This window comes from Dromiciops gliroides, chromosome 4 (genome assembly GCF_019393635.1).
Source record: "Dromiciops gliroides isolate mDroGli1 chromosome 4, mDroGli1.pri, whole genome shotgun sequence".
NCBI lineage: Eukaryota > Metazoa > Chordata > Mammalia > Microbiotheria > Microbiotheriidae > Dromiciops > Dromiciops gliroides.
In genome coordinates this window covers 241,478,756-241,504,442 of record NC_057864.1, presented here as the reverse complement: position 1 = coordinate 241,504,442, position 25,687 = coordinate 241,478,756, and the positions used below count along the sequence as shown (strand labels likewise).

Here is a 25,687-nt window from a genome sequence, read left to right as displayed (position 1 = left end):
AGAAATCAGAGTGCTTTGCTATTTCCTTCACCAGCTCATTTCTTCAGATGAGGAAACCGAGGCAAATAGAGTTAAGCGACCTTCCCAGGATTACACAGCTAGTAAATGTCTGAGGTCTGGACTTGAAATCAGGTCTTCATACTTACCCCTTTAAAGGTGAGAAAAAGTCATGCATTCTGATTCCAAATTCCATTTACTGGACTATGATTTACATTTTATTCTTGGATCCCTTGCTTGGTTATCTACAAGGCCTGGGGAGGTTACAAGACTTTCCTGAGTCTCAGCTGGGATGGATGTCATTAAAACAGAGGTAGTCACACACCCCTCCACCAATCAGTCTACAGATTTCTTCAATCCTCAGATTGAACCCTCAATTTCATGTGAGGAAAATTTTTTCCTAACTTCCAAGGTGGGGAAAGGGTCACACTGAAGGGTTCTGGGGGTTGGAAGGCCAGCAGAGAAGGGTTGAGGGCTGGGACCTTATTTTTCTCTGGTTCAGTCTGGGAGCCCTAGAGCTCCTGTGTGTTCCTGGAGTGATGATGGGAAGGAGAGAGACTGTACTGGGAATAACAGAAGGATGAAAGGTCTACAAAGCTGGGGATTTCCTCTGTGTCAGTTTCAGTTTTGGTCTCCTAACCTGTGGACGTTCATTCTGCCCATTCAACCAATGACGGTTTTGGTCTTACATTTGTTATTGGGTAGCAGAGCCTCAGAGAAGAAAATCAGAAGTAAAGGATCGGTCCCTATATCAACCCAGTACAAATCAGTGTAAATCAGTTTCACGGATCTTGTCCTTTTCTGTCAACCATGGAGTGTTTTATGCGCTCCTTCTTTTTGTTGGGGGCCCTGGCCCTGACAGAGACCTGCGCAGGTGAGTAGAGAATGGTATTAAGCGGCCGCCTGGAGACTGGACAAAGCATCCAGAGATGTGTGGGTAGGGAGGGGTTTGGCTACAGAAAGCTCCTCCAACACCAGCCCCGAGTGGATTTCCCAGGAAAAAGCTGCTTAATCTCAGATGAAGTCGAGGCGGGGGTGAAAGGAAGAAACAAAGAATAAACGCGTAGGTGACTTGGGGACCAGTCTGGCATCCCTTAGCTGTGCTTTGGAAGGAGGGTGGGAGTCCCTTGATTTGGGGTGTGTGTGAGTGGTTTGTTTAGGTGGGTGTGAGGACAAGGGGCGCTGAGGCAGAGGCGCCAGGAGGGAGAAAGGGTAGACGGTCCTGGGGGCGTTACTAAGAGCTGTCTGTGAACCCCCCGACATCCAAGGGTAAATTCAGAAAACCACGAACAGCTTTGTTAAAGAGTTTCCCAGGGAGCGTGGGAGCGGGTGGGATGAGGCCGGGGCCAAGTGAGGACACGAGGTGGGGTGCTGAGGGTGAGGAGTGGGAGAGACCCGGGACGCGACCAGAGGTGGGGGCGGGGAAGATGGCGCAGCGTCTAAGTGACGGGCACTAGGACCTGCCTGGGGGCTTGCCCGTGAATCCTTTTTTCCTGATCTCAAAGCGCTTTAGTCCTGAGAATTACAATGGCCGGGCTGGGGGCACCAGCAGTATCGGGGTGGAAGGTCTGGGATGCGGGGGAAAAAGGAGGCTTCTCGGGGAGCGGGGTTCGGAGTCCGGGGCCACATCCAGGGCGGGACGGGGTCAAGGGTTACACCGGGCCGGGGGTCCGCGGTCACAGCCCTGACCCCGGGCCCGGGTCTCCACGTCTCAGGCTCTCACTCCCTGAGGTATTTCGACACCGCCCTGTCTCGGCCCGGGCTCGGGGAGCCGCGGTTCATCTCCGTGGGCTACGTGGACGATCAGCAGTTCGTGCGCTTCGACAGCGACAGCGCGAGTCAGAGGGAGGAGCCGCGCGCGCCGTGGATGGAGAAGATGGACCAGGAGGACCCGGGGTACTGGGAGCGGGAGACTCAGATCAAGAAGGGGAACACACAGAGTTCTCGAGTGGGCCTTCAGGCCCTGCGAGGCTACTACAACCAGAGCGAGGGCGATGCGTGACGTGGGCCCCCGGGGGCAGAGGTTACGTCCACGAACCAGAAGGGGAGAGAGGCGGGGTCGGGACCGTCCCACGGTCACCCGAGGGTCCCACTGAGACATGGGGATGGTGCCCTCCCAAGGCAGAAGGAACTACTTCCGGTGCCATCCTGGGTCACGGGCGGGTCAGGGAATCAACCCCTGGTGGGGAAAGTGTTGGTGCTGACCCGGGGCCGGGGGCGGGGCGGGGGTCCACACCATCCAGGCCGTGTACGGCTGCGAAGTCTTCCCGGACCTTACCTTCAAGCGCGGGTTTTATCACGATGCCTATGACGGGCGCGACTACATCTCCCTGGACACGGAGACCTACACGTGGGTGGCGGCGACTCGTGAGGCCGAGAACACCAAGCACAAATGGGAGGCGGAGAGAAGCATCGCAGAGGGATGGAAAACCTACCTGGAGGAGCAGTGCGTGCTGTGCCTGAAGAAGTACCTGAAGATGGGGAAGGAGACTCTGCTGAGGCCAGGTACTGCCCGGCCCTGCCCCCAGTGTGCAAGGCATTCAAGACCCCTGCCCCGCCTTTCTCCTCCTCCCCTGAAGCCTCAGCCCAGGGCTCCAGACCCCTAGGGACACGGACGGTGGTATGTTCCCTGACCCCATGTCTGTCTTTGTGCCCCTGGAGGGGAGGGGGAGAAGGGAGAGCCTAGAAATGCTTTTGACCTTTGCCCCCAGACCCACCTTCTGCCAGAGTGACCCGGCACACTGCCCATGATGGGGAGGTGACCCTTAGGTGCTGGGCCCAGGACTTTTACCCTGCGGACATCTCCCTGACTTGGATCAGGGATGGGCAGGAACAGCTGCTAGACATGGAGTCCATTGAGACCAGGCCTGCAGGAGATGGCACCTTCCAGAAGTGGGCAGCTGTGAGGATGCCCTCAGGCCAGAAAGGGAGATACACCTGCCGAGTTCAGCATGAGGGGCTGCCTGAGCCCCTCACCCTGAAATGGGGTAAGGACAGTAAGGGGGGGACTGGGGGAAAGGCCATCTCCCCATACCCCAGAAAGAGCAGAGGGATATGGAGGTATTGGGGGGAGTTGGGGAAGGGGTTAATGACTCTCAGGCCAGAGGGGGCTCAGGGCCTTTCATCTCCCTTTTCCATTTTAGAGCCAGAGTCCTCATCCATCTGGGTCATTGTGGGGGGCACTGCTGTTCTCCTCCTCCTCATTGCAGTCATTGCTGGAGTTGTGATCTGGAGGCACAAGAAGTCAGGTGGGCAAGACTGGAAGGGGGTCACCAGTCAGCAGCCACGGGGGAGATTCTGGCTTCCCCTGACCTGGCAGCTTTTCTGTCTGGCCCCAAGTTCTCTCTGTCCCATCTAAGAGACTGTTAGAGGCCCTAAGGCTCTAGATGAGTAAACCTGTAAATAGAAAACCCTTTTCTGGAGGATGCCTTGCAGTGGCTATAGCAGGATGGCTGAAGGGGAATTGCTTTAGACTTAGACCAGAAATGAATATGGGGATTTCTGCCAAAGGAACTGGGTGTCTCCTAAATGAGGGTTGTAGAACAGACTTGGACACCCATTGATGAAAGACCTGAGGATGGGAAGTGCCCATTGGTGGTGCCTCTTTTCTTTTTTCCTGTTGGATCTAGATGCTGGACTGGAGTGTGTGTGTGTGGGCCGTGCAGTCACAGTTGTAATTTGTTGTGTCTCCAAGATAAGACAGTGAAATTCTGGGGCCTTAGAATGGCCTCCCTGCCTGGATTCCCCAATGGAATTGTTTTCTTTTCCAGGTGGAAAAGGAGGGGACTATATTCAGGCTGCAGGGAATTGCAGGGTTGTCATGGAGGGTAGGAAGAAGGGGCCAGCCCGTGGTATCTCTGGGACATGAGAAGTGGGAAGGCAGAGGAGAGGTTTACCCCAGCAGCCTTTCCTTGGTGTTCTCTTCCCTTCCCATACCCCAGTTCTGGAAAATAGGTCCCTGACTGGGTTGTTTCCCTCCTTTGTCTGCAGGCAGTGACAGTGCGCAGGGGTCAGATATCTCTCTCACAGCCAAAGGTGAGACTGTGGAGGTCCTGGAACTGGAGAGGGGCTGGTGTAAAGGGGACCAAGCAGAGAGGGTATGGGAGTGCTTGGGGGTAAGGATTGGATTGGGGGTGAGGCAGGCTCTTCAGAATGATGAGAGGCTTGAGGCCAGAGGGGACTTTGAGGATCCCCCTCAATCTGTTTTTCTTCAGTTTGAGAGAATTGCCCTGTGTGGACCTGAGAAAGAAAACAAAGATATTCAAATCTCCAATTATTGTCCTGTTCCTGCTGACCTCTGGCTTCTCTCCCCATCCCTGGGCCCCATTGTCATCTCTGTACTATACTAGCCAAACCCTGGGGAGGCATCATTCGTGCCCTCAGCCTGTTATCTAAGGCCTCCCACCCCTGCCTTCTTTCTTTCTGCCTGTCTCATTTTGTAGGGAGACAACCAGCAGTCAGCGCCAGAGGGGTTTGGGAATGAGCCTGCCTTCCCATTTGAGGTTGCACTGAATTCTGTGATCTTTTTGCTACTGCAAAAAAAAAAAAAGGATAATGAATTATTTTTCTTATTTTTTAACCAAGAATGGAGATGATTTATTTTTTTAAAATATGTTTTATAGGGGCGGCTAGGTGGCACAGTGGATAAAGCACCAGCCCTGGATTCAGGAGTACCTGAGTTCAAATCCGGCCTCAGACACTTGACACTTACTAGCTGTGTGACCCTGGGCAAGTCACTTAACCCCCATTGCCCCGCAAAACAAAACAAAACAAAACATGTTTTATAGATGCCTTTTGCATCAATGTTATGTTAACCTTTTCCCACATGATAAAGAAAAACAATTAAGAAGTGCTAGATATAAGTGGATCTGATGATATACACAATAAGACAATAAATAGTACTCTATGTTCACTATTTTTTAAGTAAGAAATATTTTTATTTAAAGTTTTGAGTCCCAAATTTTGTCCCTCCTTCCCTCCCCTCTCTCTTTTCTGAGGCAGTAAGCAATCAGATATAGATTATACATGTGCAATTATGTCTAACATCACCATATTTGTCATTTTGTATAAGAAAACTTGAATAAAAGAAAAAAATGAAAGAAAATGAAAAATAGCATTCTTCAGTCTTTCCATTAATATCAGGTCTTTCTTTGGAAGTGGATAGTATGCTTCATCATTAGTCCTTTGGGATTGTCTTGGATCATTGTATTGTTGAGAATAGTTAAATCATTCACAATTCTTCATCAAACTGCCTCTGTGCACAACATTCTCTTGGTCCTGCTCACTTCACTATACATCAGTTCATAAAAGTCTTTCCAGGCCTTTCTGAAATCATGCTGCTTGTCATTTCTTATAGCACAATAATATTCCATCACTGCCATATATCTCAGCTTGTTTAGCCATCCCACAGTGGATGGGCATTTCTTTGATTTCCAATTCTTAGCCTCAACTAAAAGAACTGCTATAAATATTTTTGTACCAATAGGTCTTTTTCTCTTTTTGGGGATGTCTTTGGGATATAAGCCTAGCAGTACTATTGCTGGATCAAAGAGTATTCAGTTTTGTTGCCCTTTGGGTATAGTTACAAATTGCTCTCCAGAGTGGTTGGATCTTTTCACAATTCTACCAACAGTGGATTACTATCGCAGTTTTCCCACATTCCATCCAACATCCAAAGTTTTCCTTTTTTGGTCATTTTTTCCAATCTGATAGGTGTGAGGTGGTACCTTGGAATTGTTTTTATAGAGATAGAAAAAATAATAACAAAATTCATCTGGAAAAATAAAAGTTCAAGGATATCATGGGAATCAAGGGAAAAAAAATATGAAAGAAGGTGGCCTAGCAGTACCAGATCTCAAACTGTATTATAAAGTGGTAATTATCACTTGGCACAGTGGATAAAGCACTGGCCCTGGATTCAGGAGTACCTGAGTTCAAATCTGGCCTTGGACACTTGACACTAGCTGTGTGACCCCGGGCAAGTCACTTAACCCCCATTGCCCTGCAAAAAACCAACAACCCCAAAACAAACAAACAATCTGGTACTGGCTAAGAAATAGAGAGGTAGATCAGTGGAATAGAATGGAGAGAAACTACATCATAGAAAATGAGTATAGAAATCTAGTATATGATAAACCCAAAGATCCAAGCTTTTGGAACAAAAACTCATTATTTGACAAAAATTGGTGGGCAAACTGGAAAACAGTATGGCAGAAACTAGGTATAGACCAACATCTCACACCATACACTAAAATAAGGCCAAAATGAGTACATGATTTACACATAAAGGATGATACCATAAGCAAATTAAGAGAGTATGGAATAATTTATCTGTCAGATTTATGGGCAGAGAAAGAATTTAGGACCAAAGAAGATATAGAGAGTAAAATAAAATGTAAAATAGATCATTTTGATTATATAAAATTAAAAAGCTTTTGCACAAACACAATAATTAAATTAATTGGATTTAATTAATTGGGAATTAAAAGGGAAGTAGAAAACTGGGAAAGAATTTTTGAAACAAATATCTCTGATAAAGGCCTCTTGTGTCACATATAAAGAGAATCTAGTCAAATTTCTACAAATACAAGTCATTCCCCAATTGATGAATGGTCAAAGGATATGAACAGGCGGTTTTCAGAAAAAGAAATCAAAGCTATCTATAATCATATGGAAAAAATGCTCTAGATCACTATTGATCAGAGAAATGTAAATTAAAACAACTTTGAGGTATCACCTCACAACTATCAGAGTGGCAAATATAATAAAAACAGAAAATATTGGACGTTGAAGGGTATGTGGAAAAGCTGGGACGATAATCCACTGTTGGTGGTGGTGTGAAAAGATCTAACCATTCTGGAGAACAATTTGGAGCTTATTCCCAAAGGGCCATAGAATGGTGCATACCCTTTGATCCAGCAATACCACTGCTAGGTTTATATCCCAAAGACATCCCCCAAAAGAGAAAAAGACCTATTTGTATAAAAATATTTATAGCAACTCTTTTTGTGGTGGTTAAGAATTGGAAATCAAAGGAATGCCCATTGATTGGGCAATGGCCGAACAAATTGTGGGATAAGGTTACGATGGAACACTATTGTGATGTAAGAAATGATTAGCAGGATGCTATCAGAAAGCCTAAAGAGACATATATGAGCTGATGCAAAGTGAAATGTACTGTATACAAAATCACAGCAATACTGTAAGATGATCTGCTATGAATGACAGTTATTTTCAGCAATGTAATGATCGAAGACAAATCTGAGGGACTTATGAAAAATGCAACATCTACAGAGAAAGAATTGATGGCATCTGAATACAGATGGAAGTATAATTTTTGTTAGTTCCTTGTTCCAAAGGCTTTTTGTCTGTTTTCTTTCACAACCTGACTAATGTGGAAATGTTTTGCATGATTGCACATGTTTAACTTATATTGAATTGCTTGAGTTCTTAAGGGCGGGGGTGGGGGGCGGGGAGGGAGGGAGGAAGAGAATTTGGAACACAGAGTCTTAAATAAGTGAATAAGTAAATAAATAATTAGATAAATTAATTAATAAATGAATGAATGAATAAATAGAGAAATAAATGAATGAATAAAGCAAAGAAAAAAGTGTCTCAACAGAAAGCATTTTTGCACAAACTGGATATGAAAAAAAAGAAAGGAAATGACAAGCAGCATGAGTTCAAAAAGTTCTGGAAAGATATGTATGAAATGATGTATTGTGAAGTGAACAGAACCAAGAGAACTTTCTACACAGAGACAGCAATATTGTTTGATGAAGAACTGTGAATGATTTGACTATTCTCCATAATACAATGATCCAAGACAATCCCAAAGGACTGTTGATGAAACATACTATCTCTAAAGAAAGAGCTGATATTGATGGAACAGACTAAAGCATGTTATTTTTCACTGTCTTTTGTTTTTTTCTTTTAATAACGTTTTCTTGTACAAAATGGCAAATATGGTAATGTTTTACATAATCATACATGTATAACCCATATATGATTGTTTGCTGCCTGGGGGCAGGAGGGGGGGAGGGAGGGAAAAAGGGATAAAAATTGGAAACCAAAACTATAAATAAAAATGTTTATTAACAACCCCCCCCCCCTATAAAGACACTTGGTCTTGGAGTCAGAAAAGAAAAAAAAGATAGCTTTGATTTCTTTATCTGAAAACTGCCTGTTCATATTCCTTGACCATTTATCAATTGGAGAATAACTTTTAATTTTATAAATTTGACTCAGTTGTCTATATATTTGAGAAATGAGGGTTTTATCAGAAATATTTGTTACAAAAATTAATTCCCAGTTTTGTTTCCCTTATAATCTTGGTTACTTTTGTTTGTGCAAAAGGATTATTTTTCTTGAATCATCACATTTTCTTCATAATTTTAATTGAGCTTTATGTTTAGGTCAGGCAATTTAGCAGATGAGATGACAATGTGGAGGTTCTCTGACCCTATGAAGGGAAAAATAAATGAAAGTTTTAAGACTTCTAAGAGAGAGAGACAGTGTATTGTACATGGTGAGTGTCTTTGTACTGCTCAGGTGCACTTGTTGGCATGGCCGGTTCTGACTTGCTGCACGGCTTCAGATAGAGCCCAGGCTACATATTCTTCCTATAACTGAACTATGCTCAAATAGGCTGATTTCTTCTTAGTCCGTAGGTCTTCCCTCAGCACCCTCTTTCTTTCTTTCTTTCTTTCTTTCTTTCTTTCTTTCTTTCTTTCTTTCTTTCTTTCTTTCTTTCTCTCTCTCTCTCTCTCTCTCTCTCTCTCTCTTCCTTCCTTCCTTCCTTCCTTCCTTCCTTCCTTCCTTCCTTCCTTCCTTCCTTCCTTCCTTCCTTTCTTTCTCTCTTTCTTTTGCTCTTTCTTTCTTTCTTTTAGATGTAGGTCCTGTGCCATTTTCTTGCATATTTTTGGGATACAGACTTAGTAGTGGTATTGCTGGGTCAAAGGGTACACATAGTTTCATAGTTTTGGGGCACTGTTCCAAATAGTTCTCCAGAATAGTTGTGAACCAGTTTATAACTCTACCAATAGTCCCAGTTTTTTATTGTCCCCTCCAACATTTGTCATTTTCCATTTCTGTCATGTTAGTTAATCTGATAGGTGTGAAGTTATACTTCAAGAGTGTTTTATTTTGCATCTCTCTAATCAATAGTGATGGACAGTTAGGTGGCACAGTGGATAGAATGCTGTGGGGCTGAGTTAGGAAGACTCATCTTCTTGAGTTCAAATCTAATCTCAGACACTTAGTAAATGTGTGACCCTGGGCAAGTCCCTCAACTCTGTTTGCCTCAATTTCCTCATCTTTAAAATGGACTGGAGAAGGAAATGGCAAACTACTCCAGCATCTTTGCCAAGAAAACCCCAAATGGGGTCACAAAGAGCCAGAGAAGATTAAAAATGACTAACCAATAACAAATCAATAGCTTTGATTTCTTCTTCTAAAAAATGCCAATTTGTGTCCTTTGACTATCAATTGGGGAATGGCTCTTATTCTTATAAATTTGACTCAGTTCCCTACATAGTTGAAAAATGAGGTCTTTATCAGAGAAACTTGTTATAAATTTTTTATATCATTTCACTGTATATGATACCTTTTAGCAAAATGTAGTTTCCCTGATTTTCTCTTCTTATTAGGTCTCTTTTTGCTTTTACTTTGTCTCAGACTGTGATTGCTACCCCTTCCTTTTTTTTCTTCAACCTCAGCATAATAGATTCTGTTTCAGCCCCTTATTTTAACTCTGTGTGTCTTTCTGTTTCAAGTATATCTCTTGTAAAGAACATATTGTTGGATTGTAGTTTCTAATCCATTTTGTTATCTGATTCCATTTTATAGGTAAGTTCATCCCATTCACATTCATAGTTATAATTACTATCTTTCCCTCTATCCCATTTTATCTGTTCATTTTTCTCTCTTTTTATCCTGTCTCTCTTCAAAAGTTTGTTTTGCTTCTGACCACTGCCTCCTCTTAATCTGTCTTCTTTATCATTCTACTCCCCTGCCCCTTATCCCCTTCCCCTCTTATTTCTCTATTGGGCAAGATAAGTTTCTTTACCCAACTGTGCGTGTGTTTGTATATGCATGTATGCATGTATACATGTATGTATCTATGTATACATACACACAACACACACATATGTGTGTGTGTTGTGTGTATATATATATATGTTTATTTGTTCTTCCTTCTTTGAACCAGTTCCAATGAAAGCGAGGTTCAAGAACTGCCTCTTCCTCGCCAATTTCCCATTTCCTGTAAAAGTTCTTCCTTGTGTGCCTCTTTTGAATGAGATTTACCCATTCTGCTTCTTCCTTCTTGAAGTCATTACCCATTTTAAAAGAGTTTCACTTCTGTCTTGTTGTTCCTTTCCTCCATGCTTGTGTGTGTGTCCCTGCTTTTCTTTCATTGCAGGAGCCTCCTTAAGGGTTTCTGGGGCCTCTGGTCAGAGCTCATTCCAGGGCCCATGGGCTCTGTCTCTGTTGGTGATGGCCACTGCACTGACTGCCTTGTCCCCTTTTTAGACTGTCCCAGGGTTGGGGTTTTTCTTCTCCTCTGAAGAAGGGAAGGGTCTGAATTTGGAATTAATAAAAAAGGAATATATCATTTCTAAATATAAAGAAGCCCTTGCCCCTTCTCTGCCTCACTGAGGTTGTAATGATTGGAATGATGCCACCTGCTGGAGACTCACTGTAGAAAAGCTCCGCCATGAGGTGAAGATCTCTGAGGGCAAGACCATGTGTCTTTTCTTTGGCGTCAGGAAGTGACGTTTGCTTGTGGGAGAAAGAAGGGGGAGCCTGGTGCTCTGACTCTCTCTCTTTCCTGTGGACTCTGGTGGAGAGCAGAGTTAGGAATGCTCTCTCCCTTTAATAGATAGAGGAATCTAGGCCTTTCTCTCTCTCTTTACAAAATTCTTGTTTTCCTTAATAAATGCTTAAAAGTCTAACTCTTGCTAAAGCTTATAATTTATTGGCAACCACTCATTATATATTTTAGACAGACTAGCTAGAATTTTAGCCCTTAACAAGGTCTTCATTCTAATAATGTTTAGGGCCAATTTTTCCCTCTCCACCTATACCTTCCCTCCTTCCCAACTCTCCTTTCCCCTTTTGAATGATCCACCCTACAGGGAAAACCAGGGTTCCCCACTTTTGTTCTGTCCTGGCATTTCTTTCCAAATAAGAGGAATGAATTTTAATTATTGAAATTTCTTTCCTTTTCCCAACAAAGCTGGTACATATATATGTGTGTGTGTGTGTGTGTGTGTGTGTGTGTGTGTATTGATATTTATATATTGATTATAAAATCACTGCCTCAGCTTAGCATTAGACAATTGTTCTTTTCCCTCATCCAAAGCCACCCAAGTGTTGTTCACTTTTTCCAAAATCCCTGTGTGGGGGAGTTTTCCATTACAATTATTAATTAATCCAAGGAAGGCAGAGACTTAGACCCTACTCTTTTCCAGTTGCCACAGACAACTAATTAAGAGGAAACATTTGTTAAAAATAGGTCAGATCAGAGCCCAGTGTCCCACGCGGGCATTTGTGGCTCATACCTCACTTTGAGTGCCTAGCACATCATGTTTCCAACAGGTTAGAGGCTGCTCTGTGAGCCTCTGCTCATCTCCCTAGAAGACCAGGGATTCTGAGATAATAAGTGAGGATAAGTAGGTAGATTATTTCCCCTGGGGTGTGTGCCACCTTACACTATAGCCAGAAAAATGACGTTGGACCCTGGGATGGAAATGGGGAAAGGGCTTAGAGCAAGTGGGATTATATTCTTTTTTTTTTTTTTTACTATATTCCTCTTTGAGCCCAGAAACATCCTCTTGCATAAGTCATTCCACTGTAGAGGGCTGTACATGGGCACTTGTCTTCTTTCCACAAGACTTCCTGTCCCCTGTGGCTTACAAGTAGCAGGAGAGGAATCTTTTGTATCTGATGAATACTTAGTTTACTAAAATAGAAAACTTCTCATAGAACAGGGGCAGCTTTTCTGACCCTTATCCCTAAACACTGTGACCCCCAGAGTCTAGCTTTCCACATCCCCCTTCTCAACACTCACAGGTGTCCCTGAGCAGGAGAGGAGGCTTCAGGAGGCCCTCATTGAAGAATCTGATTGATGAGATCTTATGGGCTTTGTTACCGTGTGGATTCCATTGTGAGGGCCAAAATTTGATATACAGAGTGTTATTTGGGTTACTTGCCTTAATATTGGGGTCCAGGAGATAATGAGGGACCCCTCTCCTCTGAACTGCCCTTTTAGATATTTCTCCCAGGCCAATAAGAAAGGAGCCTTACAACTTTAATTCACAAAAGGATCAGATTTTATTGCTTGGGAATTAATTAAACAACAAAAGTAAAACTAATAAAAATCAAAGGTAAGGAAATAGGAAAAAAAGAAATACAGATAAATACTCTTAATTCTAAACTTAACCTATGCAATCCCCAGACCATTTCCAATTAAGCTAGTTCAAAGGAATTTAGGGTTTTCCATAATTAACTCACCAAAACCTGGAAACCCAAGAGAGAGAGCTCATGCCACTTGAAGGGGAGAAGTCAGAGAGAGAGAACAAGTTCCAGAAGAAGCCTAGTGTTCCAGAAGAACCTCTGCCTCCCTTCAGGGAGTGTTCAATCTTTCCTCCCCCCAAAGGGGAGGTCCTTCAAAAACTGCCTATGGAGAGTTCTCCTTCTGACCTCAGTAGTATACATAACTTCAGGGTGGGCCAGGTGTGGCCCCTCCCAAATGAGTTAGCTAAAAACTGTAATAATAATTTTATCAAAAATAATTTTATCACATTCCCCACCTTTGTTTCTTTGGAAAACACGTATGGGTTTGCTTAATGAAATAGCCAAAAATAACAGAATATAATACCCTATGCTAGCAAAGAATATGTTAATAACAATATAGAAAAGAGAGAGAGGACAGTTTTGTCCAGAGGGGCAGTCCTTCATGAACTGGCACTTGACACTGGCCTGCAGAGGGAGGGCCTCTGTAGAGAGTACATGTTAGAAATAGTGTATATAATAACAGAAGGAAAAAAGAAAAACAACAAAATAAAACTATTCATTTAAAGTCTCTTGGAGTGGTAAGATGTCATCAGGAGAACTGGATTCTGGTCTGGACTCTGGTCTGGGCTCATCAGGAAAGTTGGACTCTGGTCTGGACTCTGGTTGTCTCTGGACTCACTTCTTTAGCTGTTGAACTGCTGGATTTTTACTAATTCTTAGCATAGCATTGTCAATGATCAAATTAAACAGTGAGAGTTCTTCCAAATATAACTCATACTCAAACTTGATATATATAATATATATAATCCCCCTTTATATAATATAGGGTTGAGGTAGTTATGCAATCTATAACACTTCTTACCACCATGTGTCTAGATCAAAGTCAAATTTAGTAATGTGTCCATGACACCTGAAAATGTTATGGAAAGGTTACCATACCACATTTAATGGTTCCGAGATATCCGGCAATTGTGCTAGGCCACAGGGGGATGGATTCTGACCATGCCATCAGATTGAGTGAAAGAAAAAGAAAACAAGTTAAGTTAAACCAGGTGCATGTGTTGGAGCTTCCATGACACCAGGCTATTTTAGGAGGGAGAGAGGAAGAAAATGGATTATGTTCAGCAGTTGTGGTCTACATAGTCACCATCATAAGCAAACCATAGACTTATGTGTACCTGTTTCTCCTCCTGATATACATATATTTTCTCCAGGGCCTGCATCAAGCTCACTGTAAGAGCAGTTAGTCTCTGAAATGATGTTTCCATACTTCCTAAATCTCATATTAATTTCACCAAAGACAGTATGATGGTAAAAATGCATGTTATGCTGCATAACTGAGGATATACTTGTAATATATACAATAATTCCAAACCATACCCAGAGTATAATGACATATAAGTGATAAATGAATGTAAATAGCTGATAATATTAGACATTATTACATAATTAAGTAAACACATCATCTTGTACATGAATTCTCTATTATGACAATAAAAGATACTTAAAGTGATAATTTATCAAACAGAAATAAAACTTCAATAGCAAGACTCAGTATTCAATATATTCATTGATAAATCAAACAATAGGTTTCAATAACCCTTTTTTAAAAAACATAATCCCATAACCAAACTAATGAAACCTATTGTTCTTTCAAAAAAAAATTGTGATAGCTTCTGAGTCCCAATGGCCCCACAGCATATACTTAAAATGTCTTTGAAAACTCACTTAGTTTACAAAATTGAGTTAAAAAGAAGGCAAAAGAAAGTAAAAAACAAAGCAAAACCCAAAACAAATACCAAAACAAAAAAAGCAAAAGATTTGCTTAGCACCCTTTTGTGCTCATGAGGATACTAAAAGATGTGGTGAAACTCCAGGCCTTTCCAATGCCTTTCAAAAACAAAACAAAACAAAAAAGAATGTTTCAAGGAACAAAGGTTAAGTAGAGGGAGGGGAAAGGGGTGGGGGAGATTGAGGTAAGCTAGAAAACAAGGCCATGTGCTTCAGTGGTTTACCTGCAGAAGGAAAAGCTTGTTAAAGTTAAATTATTATGCTACTAGAGTTTGGGGTATACCACATTGTTTTAACTGGTTCCCCAATTCTCTGCACACCAGAGTGGCAGGTGTTTCTGAATTGTCATTGATTTTTCTAATGCTGTCATAATGTTCTCTATGGTAGAAAATGTGGATTTCTTTAGCATTGGCTTTGTTTGTACCACGGATTTGCCATTCAACTGATGAATGATTACATTGAGCTGGTTATGTTTAGCAAAGGCTATAATCATATCATTGTCACCCCACGTATCAGGTTGTCTCAGATTAGCAACATATTCTTCAAAAGGAGGGTTATTCTCTCTAAAAAACTCAAAATCAGTTCTATGATTAAGCATATAAGTAGCAGTTTCTTGTCTATGTCTGAGATTATTTCTAGGGTGGCCTTCTAGCTGATCCCCCAGGTCCCTAAAAAGGCAATTTCCATCTCCCAATACTTTACAAAGACAGAGTTCCAAAGCATGTAACTGATTCGTAGGATTATTGAATGGGAACTGTCTATTGTCCCTGGGCTCTGTTAGGGTTCTTTGTTCTTTAACAGGTGCTATTGTTAGGGCTTTTTGCTCTTTAGCATCTACTTGAGTTTTATTTGAAAGTTCTTTACCTATAAATGGTGCAGGCTTTACATGAGAACAATGAATCCAAGATTCTTCTTCTCCAGTTTTAATAGCAGTAGGAGTTGTCAATAATACTTGAAAAGGTCCCTCCCAAGCGGGCTGGGTCCCACTGAATCGCTGAAAGTTCTTAATATATACATTGTCTCCAGGATTTAAATCATGCAAGGAAAAATCTAAAGGACCAGCTGGTACACAGCAACTCCTGCCTCATGGAGTTCACGTAGCCTAGTTTGTAATTCCTGTTTATAGGAGGCAACAGAAGTATCACCTCCCACCAGTGATGTATAAACTGGGGGAAAAAGTTTTAGCTTGGATAGGAGGGTGACCAAAAAGCATTTCGTAAGGAGATATATGAAGTTCTCCTCTTGGTCTACTGTGTAGATAGAATAATGCTAATGGTAGAACATCAGGCCATTTCAAATGGGTTTCAGTACATAATTTGCCAATCATATTCTTAAGCTCTTTATTCATACGTTCAACCCAGCCTGAACTTTGTGGGTGGTAGGGTGCATGGAATTTTGGAGTTACTCCCAAGAAAGAGTAGATTTGGGATAAAACTAAATCAGTAAAATGTGTGCCTTTGTCAGAATCATTGCAGGCTAGTGGGCCAAAGCAAGGAACTATCTCTTTAAGAAGAGTCTTGGCAACAAAGGCAGCTGTAGCTGGAGGGCTGGGAAATGCCTCCACCCACCAAGTGAGTTGGTCAACTATAACAAGGCAAAATTTATAATGTCCTGCTTTTGGCATTGTAATATAGTCAATTTCCAAGGGCTCAAAGGGTGTATATGCTAGAGGGCATCCTCCATAAGCTTTGGTCTTGAAAGCATGTTGATTATAAGATTGACATGTGGAGCAGCCCGAGCAGATTTGAGATGCTGTGTTAGTCATACTTGGTCCTATTCAGGTTCTCTTAATAGAGTCCACAATGCCTTGTGTACCAAAATGACCTTTTCTGTGAATAGAGAGACATACCTGGTGATAGAATTCCCAGAGAAGAAGTGGCTTACCTTCCGGAGACATCCAGACGCCATTGATCTGTTTCACCTTAAATCTCATTTTTCCACTGTTCTACTTCAGAATCATTGTAAGTTAGGTGGAGAGAAACATCCTCAGAAGGTGAGAGGTTAAATACATGTTCAGGAGTTTCTAATGCAGTGAGCTTGGCTGCATAATCAACTTATGCATTCCCCTTTGAAACAGGATCACCGTTTCCTGTGTGGGCAGGGCAATGTACAATGACTAGGGCAGAGGGGAGTTTCAGGGCATCTAGGAGGTCCCCGTTAGCAATAGCCTTACCCAAGGATGTTAAAAACCTCTTTGTAGCCAAAGAATGCATATTCCAAAGGCATATTTGAAGTCAGTAAAAATGGTGGCATTCTTCTCTTTGGCTATAGTACAGGCTTGTGTGAGAGCCACAAGTTCAGCAGCTTGTGCACTAAAATGGGAAGGCAGAGAAACTGCCCAGACAGTGTCATAATCAGAAACTACAGCCGCTCCAGTGAAACAGGTCCCCTCTTTCATAAATGAAGAACCATTCATATAGAGGACAAGATCAGGGTTTTCTAAAGGTGTATCAAAAAGATCATCAAGGGGTTTCTCAGCCATATCAACTAAAGAAGCACAGTCATGCAACAGCTACCCTGAGAGTGGCAAATTAGGGAGTAGTGTTGCTGGGTTAAGGACTGTGCAGCATTTTAGAGTGATATCCTCATTGCCTAACAGGGTTACTTCATACTTAGCCAACCTTTGATCTGAAAAGGCTTGTGTCCTGTGATGTAGTAAGAGAGCCTCTACTTCATGAGGGCGTTGTATGATTAGAGGGTTACCTAGGACCAAATCAGAGGCTTTTTTTTATCAAAAGGGCTGTGGCCGCCACTGCCCTAAGGCAAGGTGGTGCCCTAGATGTTACAGGGTCCACTTGGGTTGAATAGTAAGCTATGGGACGTTGGTTAGGCCCCAGTGACTGAGTCAGAACTCCAGAAGCCACCCCCCTTTGTTCATGCACAAAGAGAGTGAAGGGCTTACTGTAATCTGGGAGTCCTAGGGCAGGTGCTGATAGCAAGACCTGTTTTAATTCTGTTATAGCTGAGAGATGTTGGGAATCCAACTGTAAAACTTCTAGGACAGAATTTTTTGTTAGAGCTATAAGAGGTTTAGTAATTTCACCAAAAGAGGGTATCCATTGTTTGCAATACCCAGCTGCTCCCAGAATGGCTCTTAACTGCTTCTTAGTAGAGGGAGCAGTGAGTTGTTGAATAGCCTACACTCACTTAGAAGAGACAGAGCAAGTTCCAGCAGCCAGAATAAATCCTAAATATTCTACCTGGGGCAAACACCATTGTACCTTTGACTTGGACACCTTGTGGCCTCTCTTGTGTAGCTCTAGTAGTAAGTGATGGCTATCTTCCTGACAAATTTCAGTATTAGGGGAGACTAAAAGTAAGTCATCAACATATTGTACTAAAGTGGAGCCTTTAAAGTCAACGGAGGCTAGATCCTTCTGTAAAATTTGGGAAAATAATGTAAGACTATCTACAAATCCCTGTGGGAGTCTAATCCAGATCCACTGTGTATTTTTCCAGGTGAAAGCAAATAAATATTGGAAGTCCTCATGTACTGGTATGGAGAAAAAGGCAGAGCAGAGGTCTACCACTGTGAAGCATGTAGCATCACATGGAATAGAAGACACTATCATGGCAGGATTTGGGACTATAGGGTGTCTAGGAATAACATGATTGTTAATTGCTCTAAGATCTTGTACAAAACAATAAACAGGTTTACCATCTGGCCCAGGCTTGGTTTTTTTAACTGGCAAAATGGGAGTATTGCATGGAGAGTGATGGCATGGAACAATAATACCCTGGCTTTTCAAAGCCTCAATTATAGGAGTGATCCTTTCTTTGGTTTCTTTAGACAATGGATACTGTGGAATGGATGGGGTGGTCCCCATTTAACTTTAAAGGTAACAGGCATGGCAGATTTAAGGAACCCTACCTCAGTAGGGGATGAGGCCCATAAAGACTCAGGAATGTCAGAGGGAATTTTGCATACATCCCCTATTGCTCCTTGAGCTTCTGTAAGCAAAACTGGTAATAAATGAACAGCATCCTCTGGAAATTGTAGGGAGACGGCCCCATCTGGAGCACAAGCTATGGTTACTCTGAGCTTGCACAGAAGATCACGACCTAATAAATTAACAGGGGCATCAGGCATAAGTAAGAATGAATGTTTCCTTGTTAAAGGCACCATAGATACCATGTGAGGGGTTAATTTTGTGACTCTTTGGGCTTTTCCTGAGACTTCTACCACATTCAAAGATCCCACAGCTTTACATCCAGGGTCTGGTTTACTTACTTATACTGATTTAGAAACTCCTGTGCCTAGCAGACAATCATAATATGTATCCCCAACTTTGAGGGTCACATGAGGTTTGTTACTCTGGGAGGTGAATGGACTGGTACAAGGGCATTCAAAAAATCTGGGTCTGGGAATATGTGGCTTTCAGTATCTATTTTCCATCCCTCCCCTTCGTCTCATCAATCCTGTGCCCCACTCTGAGGGAGACCTTGGTTACTTTGATTCTGGTTGTGTCTTTTTGTACCTCTCTGATAGGGTCTACAGTTATTCTGATACTGTCTCTCCATATTCCCCTGAAAAGATCTATTTCCAGTTTGATTTCACCTGTAACATGGCCTATCATTACCTTGGTCCTCATACATTGTCCATTTAAATGCTCTTCTCCAAGTCCTACAGTCCCTCAATGAGTATCCTTCTTTATCACAGTAACTGTGCACCTTAGTGCCCTTGTGTTGGTCCTTAGATGGCTGACCAGAAAGTGCTGGTGCCAGAATACTCTGTTTAGGCTTACTCTCCTCATGCAAGTCAAAAACATAGGTGGCAAGTTCCTTAAGCCTATCTATTGTCAGAGTTCTCCAGTCTGGACATTGTGTCAGAAAATATTTGCAGATTTCTGGCAACAAATTATGAATGAATGTGTTAAGTACAATGTAGGAATCTCTCCAATCTAATGGATCCAGTCTGGTGAACTTTCTAGCGGCCTCACAAAGTCTATCGTAAAACCTATTTGTTCTTTCATTAGTCTCCTGATCTAGGTTTAAGAATTTCTGCCAGTTTTCAGGTTTTCTAGAGCAAGATTCCATTCCCTTCAGAAGTGTTTCCCTACCGTCTTTTAATTCTTGGCATTGTTGGTCATCATTATAATCCCACTGTGGGTCCCAGAGAGGCCATGCTGCAACTTCCTGGCCTCTGGGACCCAGGGCATTTCCTGCTGAGATAATATCTGTAATTTCACCTGGGGATGGTAAGGTTTCCATAAGACAAGTAACATCAGCCCAAGTGGGTTGATATGTATTAAATATAGTCCTTAACTGTGAAATTACAGTGTTTGGATTTTTATCAAAGCTAGGGATGATTGATTTCCATGCACTCAAGTCATTTGGTCTAAAGGGACTATATTTTCTAACTTGAATTGGTGTTCCCTTTTTGGTATGTTCTATAGCTTCCTGCAGGGGGAGCAGTTTCTGCTAATCTGATTCTAAAGATTGGTCAAAATCTGTTCCTGAACTTGGATCATCTCCAGCAGAGGGAGCTGTCTTGGCATTTCTCTCACCATGTGGCCCTCTATCCTTCCACTGTACAACAATGATAATAGTGAAAATGAAATTTGTAGTCATTTAAACTATGAATATGGTATTAGAATTTATTTCAAATGCAGGTATGAAACTTCTAGTAACATTAAACACGTGCTTAGTGGAGATGGTTACACCCATGCCATTATACCAAAAAATTTTTGCTGTGCGAATGAGGAGGAAACCAATAACATTATGAAGGAACATTGAGTAAGCTAGTTGTTTAAGTTGGAATGTTATGCTGTCCCAATACATTCCAATGAGAAAAGTCAAGGGGATCACAAAATATTCAATCATGTTGCCCTTTAAACCAGACCGGCTTTTCTTTTAAAGCAAGGGAGATTAGTTAAATGAGGCAGTGGGGGGAGGATTAAGAGAAAGTCCACCAGATTAGGTGGCTCATGGCCAAGCTAGGGGTGGGTGGGTGGGTTCGTAAGCTCCTGGCTTAGGCTTGCCAAAACTGTCAGGGCCAGAATTTGATATACAGAGCATTATTTGGGTGACTTGCCTTAATATTGGGGTCCCAGAGATAATGAGGGTCCCCTTCCCTTTGAGCTGCCCTTTTAGATATTTCTCCCAGGCCAATAAGAAAGGAGCCTTACAGTTTTAATTCACAAAAGGATCAGATTTTATTACTTGGGAATTAATTAAACAACAAAGGTAAAACTAATAAAAATCAAAGGTAAGGAAATAGGAAAAAAAGAAATACAGATAAATACTCTTAACTCTAAACTTAACCTATGTAATCTCCAGACCATTTCCAATTAAGATAGTTCAAAGTAATTTAGGGTTTTCTGTAATTAACTCACCAAAATCTGGAAACCCGCGCGCGCGCGCGCGAGAGAGAAAGAGAGAGAGAGAGAGAGAGAGAGAGAGAGAGAGAGAGAGAGAGAGAGAGAGAGAGCTTGTGCTTCCTGAAGGGGAGAAGTCCAAGAGAGAGAGCAAGTTCCAGAAGAAGCCTAGCATTCCAGAAGAACCTCTACCTCCCTTCAGGGAGTGTTCAATCTTTCCTCCCCCCAAAGGGGAGGTCCTTCAAAAACTGCCTATGGAGAATTCTCCTGACCTCAGTAGTATACATAACTTCAGGGTGGGCCAGGTGTGGCGTCTCCCAAATGAGTCAGCTAAAAACTGCAATAATAATTTTATCACAAATAATTTTTACCACACCATGCAGGTATAGGATTGACCAGAGGGGTCAGATACACAGCCTGCTGACTGGCTGCAATGTTCTGGAGTGCTGGGGAAGCATATTAAAGTGTGGTTGGGAAATATTTAACAAAGAAGTGAAATTACAGTCGATATGTGGTTTGCAGCGATCCTTGTGTACAGATTACTGGCTCCCGTTTCTATCTAGGGGCAGCTATGTGGCACAGTGGATAGAGTGCTGGAACTGGAGTCAGGAAGATTCATCCTCTTTAATTTGAATATGGGCTCAGATGCTTCCTAGCTGTATGACCCTGGGCAAGTCACTTAACCTTGTTTACCTCATTTTTCTCATCTGTCAAATGAGCTGGAGAAGGAAATGGCAAACCATTCCAGTATCTTTTTCAAGAAAACCCCATATTTTGTCACCAACTCTAAGACATGAGTGAAAGTGACTGAACAACAACAACAAAAGTATATATTTGAGTTTGACATCACTGGTTAGACTAGTTCACCTCCAAGGGGCCTAATAACTCTCAGATTCTGTGATTCTGATTTCCCTATCACTTATGGTTGGTTAATACCAAGGGTTCCTGGCCCTTTGCAACTCCCACTCAACACACATAGGACCATTTAAAGATACTCAGGCTGCCCATTGTGAACAACTGTTGGGGCAATATCATTCTAGAGTCATATATTTGGGTGCTGGGGTCAGGGTCAGGCAAACAAAGGGCTTCTAATTTGAGGTATTAGTTTGCCCTATAAGGATCTGTGCTTTGCCTTCTTCTTCCTTTCCTAACATTCTCTCTGTAGCTTATAGGTTCAAAGTAAAAGATCTTGCTTCTTATTAGCCTTAGTATCACTAATGGTGCCAATGTTATTATCATCATTTTACATATGAAGAGACTGAGATACAGAGAGGTTCAGTGAGGGGCTCGGAGCCACACACCCAGTGAAAGCCAGAGAAGACTTGACCTCAGCTCTTCTACTCCCCCATGGTGCCCCTCAAGCCCAACACTCCAGATCCCAGCAGCAGCCCTGGTTGAAGCATTACGTGGATAGAACTGTGCAGGTCTGACTCTAAAATCTTCCCTTTGTATCACCATTTAAGCCCTGAATTGGTGATACCTCACCCTGCAGCTCTCTGCCCCTGAATACCCTTTTTTTTCTTTTTTCTTTTTTTTTTTTTTTTTTTGGCAGGACAGTGGGGGTTAAGTGACTTGCTCAGAGTCACACAGCTAGTAAGTGTCAAGTGTCTGAGGCCGGATTTGAACTCAAGTACTCCTGAATCCAGGGCCGGTGCTTAATCTACTGCGCCACCTAGTTGCCCCCCTGAATACCCTTTTTATCCAGTGATCTGTCTCCCTTGGAATCTGCTGCTGCTCCTCCTCCTCCTGCTCCTCTTCCCTTGGATCAAAACACATCTGTGGGGGCAGCTACGTGGCACAGTGAGTGGATAAAGCACCAGCCCTGGATTCAGGAGAACCTGAGTTCAAATATGGCCTCAGACACTTGACACTTAGTAGCTGTGTGACCTTGGGCAAGTCACTTAACCCTCATTTGCCCACCCCCCCAAAAAAAGTAAGAACTGATGGTATCAATACAGATTGAAGTACACTTTTTTTTGTTTCTTCCTCTTTCTAAAGTATTTTTGTCTGTTTTCTTTCACAACCTGACTAATGTGGAAATGTTTTGCATGACTACATATGTATAACTTATATTGAATTGTTTCAGTTCTTGAGCTAGGGTGGTGAGGAAGAGAGGAAGAGAATTTAGAACACTAATGCACTTTTGTTGGCGCGGTGAACTTATCCAACTATTCTGGAGAGCAGTTTGGAACCATGATTAGTTCAACATAAGGACTACTATAAATGTAATAATTCATATAAATAATATAAATAAAATTATAAGATTTTGTCAAGTGCTGAAAATGCTTTTGACAGAATCTATTACCTGTTTCAGTTGAAAATTTGAGAAAACATAAAAATAAATGGAACTTTCTTTAATGTAATTATCTCTAAAATTAATTATAGATTGAAGCATTTAAGTAGTTACTATATACAAATCACTGTGCTATGCATAGGGGATACAAGTAGAAAAGTAAGAATGTCCCTGCTATGAAGGCGCTCACATCGTAATGGGGGAGGCAACACATATAGAAGGTTCCAATCATAATTCAGAGGGAAAGATCCCATGGTCCTTAGGGTGCAGTGGCAAAGCACATGGTAATGTCTCTTCTTTAAGCCATTTACACTGATAAAATCATATAAGTATTTGATGTTTAACCATTTAAGAGTGCTGAGGACTTTGGAAGCAAGAACTTTCCTTTCTGGGTCTTCAATCAATGTGCCTATAGCACTGGTAGGAACAGTTGCCAGGCTACATCTCCACAGGTGTTGCTTCTCAGGATGATGACTTTGGCCACTGATCCTGGATGCATCCCCATTGCTCTTGGCTTCACGATGCTGTACTCTATCAAGGTGTGAAAGGAAATGGTGGTCAATTTGCATGGCACATTCTGCCCCTCTCTCTCCTTCCAGATGCCCTGATGCTTCAGTTAGGCTGCCTTTTGAGTGGAAGTTTGTTGGCAGATGGTAAGAACTATCTCCTTTTCCACAGGAGTTTCTTCCGTAATCATGGCTGTGAAGTCTGACTTGGAAGCAGGTTGTGGGTGGGAGGAATTGTTGCTACTCTCAAGTTTCTGTGTTCATATGGCTGTTGATAGTAGTTGGTCATAAGCTACTGCTGGTAGTTAGGAAAAAGGTGGAACCCCTCTACACAATTACTTCTCCCTTCAATAATGAATGGCTTAGAGGACTTGAAGTAGGTGTGATTGTTTGGGGGACATGGTTATTCCCAAGCCACCTAAGCTCAGCATCATGGGCTATCTCCATCAGTGTCTGTGGAAGACATAGTGGTCCAGATACTGGTGCTGTGACCTACGTGGTACATGCTGCCTCCTATCTCTCCCTCAGGGTGCCTTCTTCGATTTCTAAGTCCTAGAACAAATATAGCCATTTCCAATAAGATCAGGAGTTAAACAAAGATGTTCACTATCACTATACAGTTCAAGCAGCACTATTATTTTATCTCCTTTCCTGGAACAGGGGTCTTCTCCCTCCACTCTCATATAGTTTTTTAAAAAGACCTCACTTTTTGTTAACCTTAGCTACCCTTGACAATCTCAGCTGATTCTGAGCTTAGCACACCTGACACATTGTTGCAGGACTGTGCAATTCATTCCTATTTACCCACCATTACCTTCCCTTAGTTTCATTTTCTGCATATAACTTTTAAAAATATAAGTTGTTTGAATGTGGACAGTTTGTTGAAAAATGTTTTCACCTTGATTTCTTTAGATAACAGTCTTATCCCCTTTCTTTCCTCTTTAGAGTTGTTTCTCTTTGTGTCTTCAGAATTTCTACTGTTAGTGAAAGATGTCTAAAACTCGCCATTGTACCTGCTCATCTCTACCATGTTAATAGCTGCATCTAGGGCAGGGGAGGAGGATGTAGCTCCTAATCCTAAAGTGAATACAGCCTTAAGTTTTGCTTCTCCTTGTTTCTTTTCTTGCAGAAGTAGTTGAGGGTAGTTTATAAAACACAGCTCAGTTGCCATGGAAGAAAGCAGGAAAAGGAGAGAAAAAAAGAGTTTCCTTTTGGACCTAAAAGACTCAGTTAAAGGTGTTGACTGAAATGTAAGGAAGTAAATAGCTGAGGACTAAGAATGCATCGGTACAGAGTGAAAGATTCCCTTTTTGTGACACATAAGGCTGTGGAACCTGATTATAAAAATAGAAGATTTAAATAGATTAAAGACAATCAACGATTCAAGTCAGGAAGAAACTAGAGCACTCTCAAATCAAGTTGTATAATTATACTCAAGTTCTTTCATAGAACTTCTCAAGAATTAGACCTTACAAGTGACCAGTAACAACTGCTGAGAATGGAAAATGGAATCAGTGTCATAAAGGGTTCAACCTACCTGCCAAGAGATGTCTGCCTGGAGAGATTTGCTGGAAGAAGAGCAACATGGATAAAACAGGACCATTTCCCCATAATTAGGATTGGTTTTCCTTAAATAGCAACAAATCAGATTCGATTAGCTCCTACATATTTTTTTAATTTTAATTTATGGAATAAAACAAGCATTTCCATAATAAAATAAAATGAAAGTAAAATTGTATTATGTGTGTACTTTTAAATATACAAAATTATCATGTAAATTCCTTTTTGCTCTTTTTTCTTCCCTTCTTCCTCCCCTGTCCTAGATATGGCTACCATTAGACATAAATATGTGTGTGTGTGTGTGTGTGTGTGTGTGTGTGTGTGTGTGTGTGTAAAATCATCCTTTACATGCTTCTCTTTTTCAGTTCTTTCTCTGGATACAGACAGCATCTTCATTCATATGTCCCTTGTGGTTAATTTGGGTATTTACAATAGTCAAAATGACTTATTCACTCAAAGTTGTTCTTAAAACAATACTGCTTACAGCAGCTAGGTGGTACAGTGGATAAATCACCAGCCCTGGATTCAGGAGGACTTGAGTTCAAATCCGGCCTCAGACACTTGACACTTACTAGCTGTGTGACTCTGGGCAAATCACTCAACCCTTATTGCCCCACAAAAAATAAACAAACAAACTAATTAATTAATTAAAAATACAGTAACAGTGATGTTGGTTTTTTGGTTGTTTTTTTTGAAACAGGGCAATG

The 25,687-nt window shown here is 41.9% G+C and overlaps 1 protein-coding gene across 10 annotated transcripts; it reads left to right on the top strand.

Annotated features, from left to right (window-relative positions):
* The first annotated feature begins 723 nt into the window (after positions 1 to 723).
* Positions 724 to 24,822, top strand: LOC122754041 (BOLA class I histocompatibility antigen, alpha chain BL3-7-like). Of its 10 annotated transcripts, none has more exons than XM_044002014.1 (8): positions 730 to 871; positions 1,713 to 1,873; positions 2,241 to 2,502; positions 2,709 to 2,984; positions 3,141 to 3,245; positions 3,988 to 4,032; positions 23,514 to 23,567; positions 24,550 to 24,822. In XM_044002014.1, exons 1-8 carry the CDS (start codon positions 808 to 810, stop codon positions 24,570 to 24,572), a joined length of 990 nt encoding a protein of 329 aa, XP_043857949.1. In that variant the 5' UTR covers positions 730 to 807; the 3' UTR covers positions 24,573 to 24,822. The 10 variants fall into 10 exon arrangements, with proteins under 10 accessions (XP_043857950.1, XP_043857949.1, XP_043857945.1 ...); XM_044002010.1 differs by lacking the exon at positions 24,550 to 24,822 and adding an exon at positions 24,366 to 24,503; XM_044002017.1 differs by lacking the exons at positions 23,514 to 23,567; positions 24,550 to 24,822 and adding an exon at positions 17,764 to 17,879 and having other exon boundaries at positions 731 to 871.
* Positions 24,823 to 25,687: the final 865 nt, after the last annotated feature.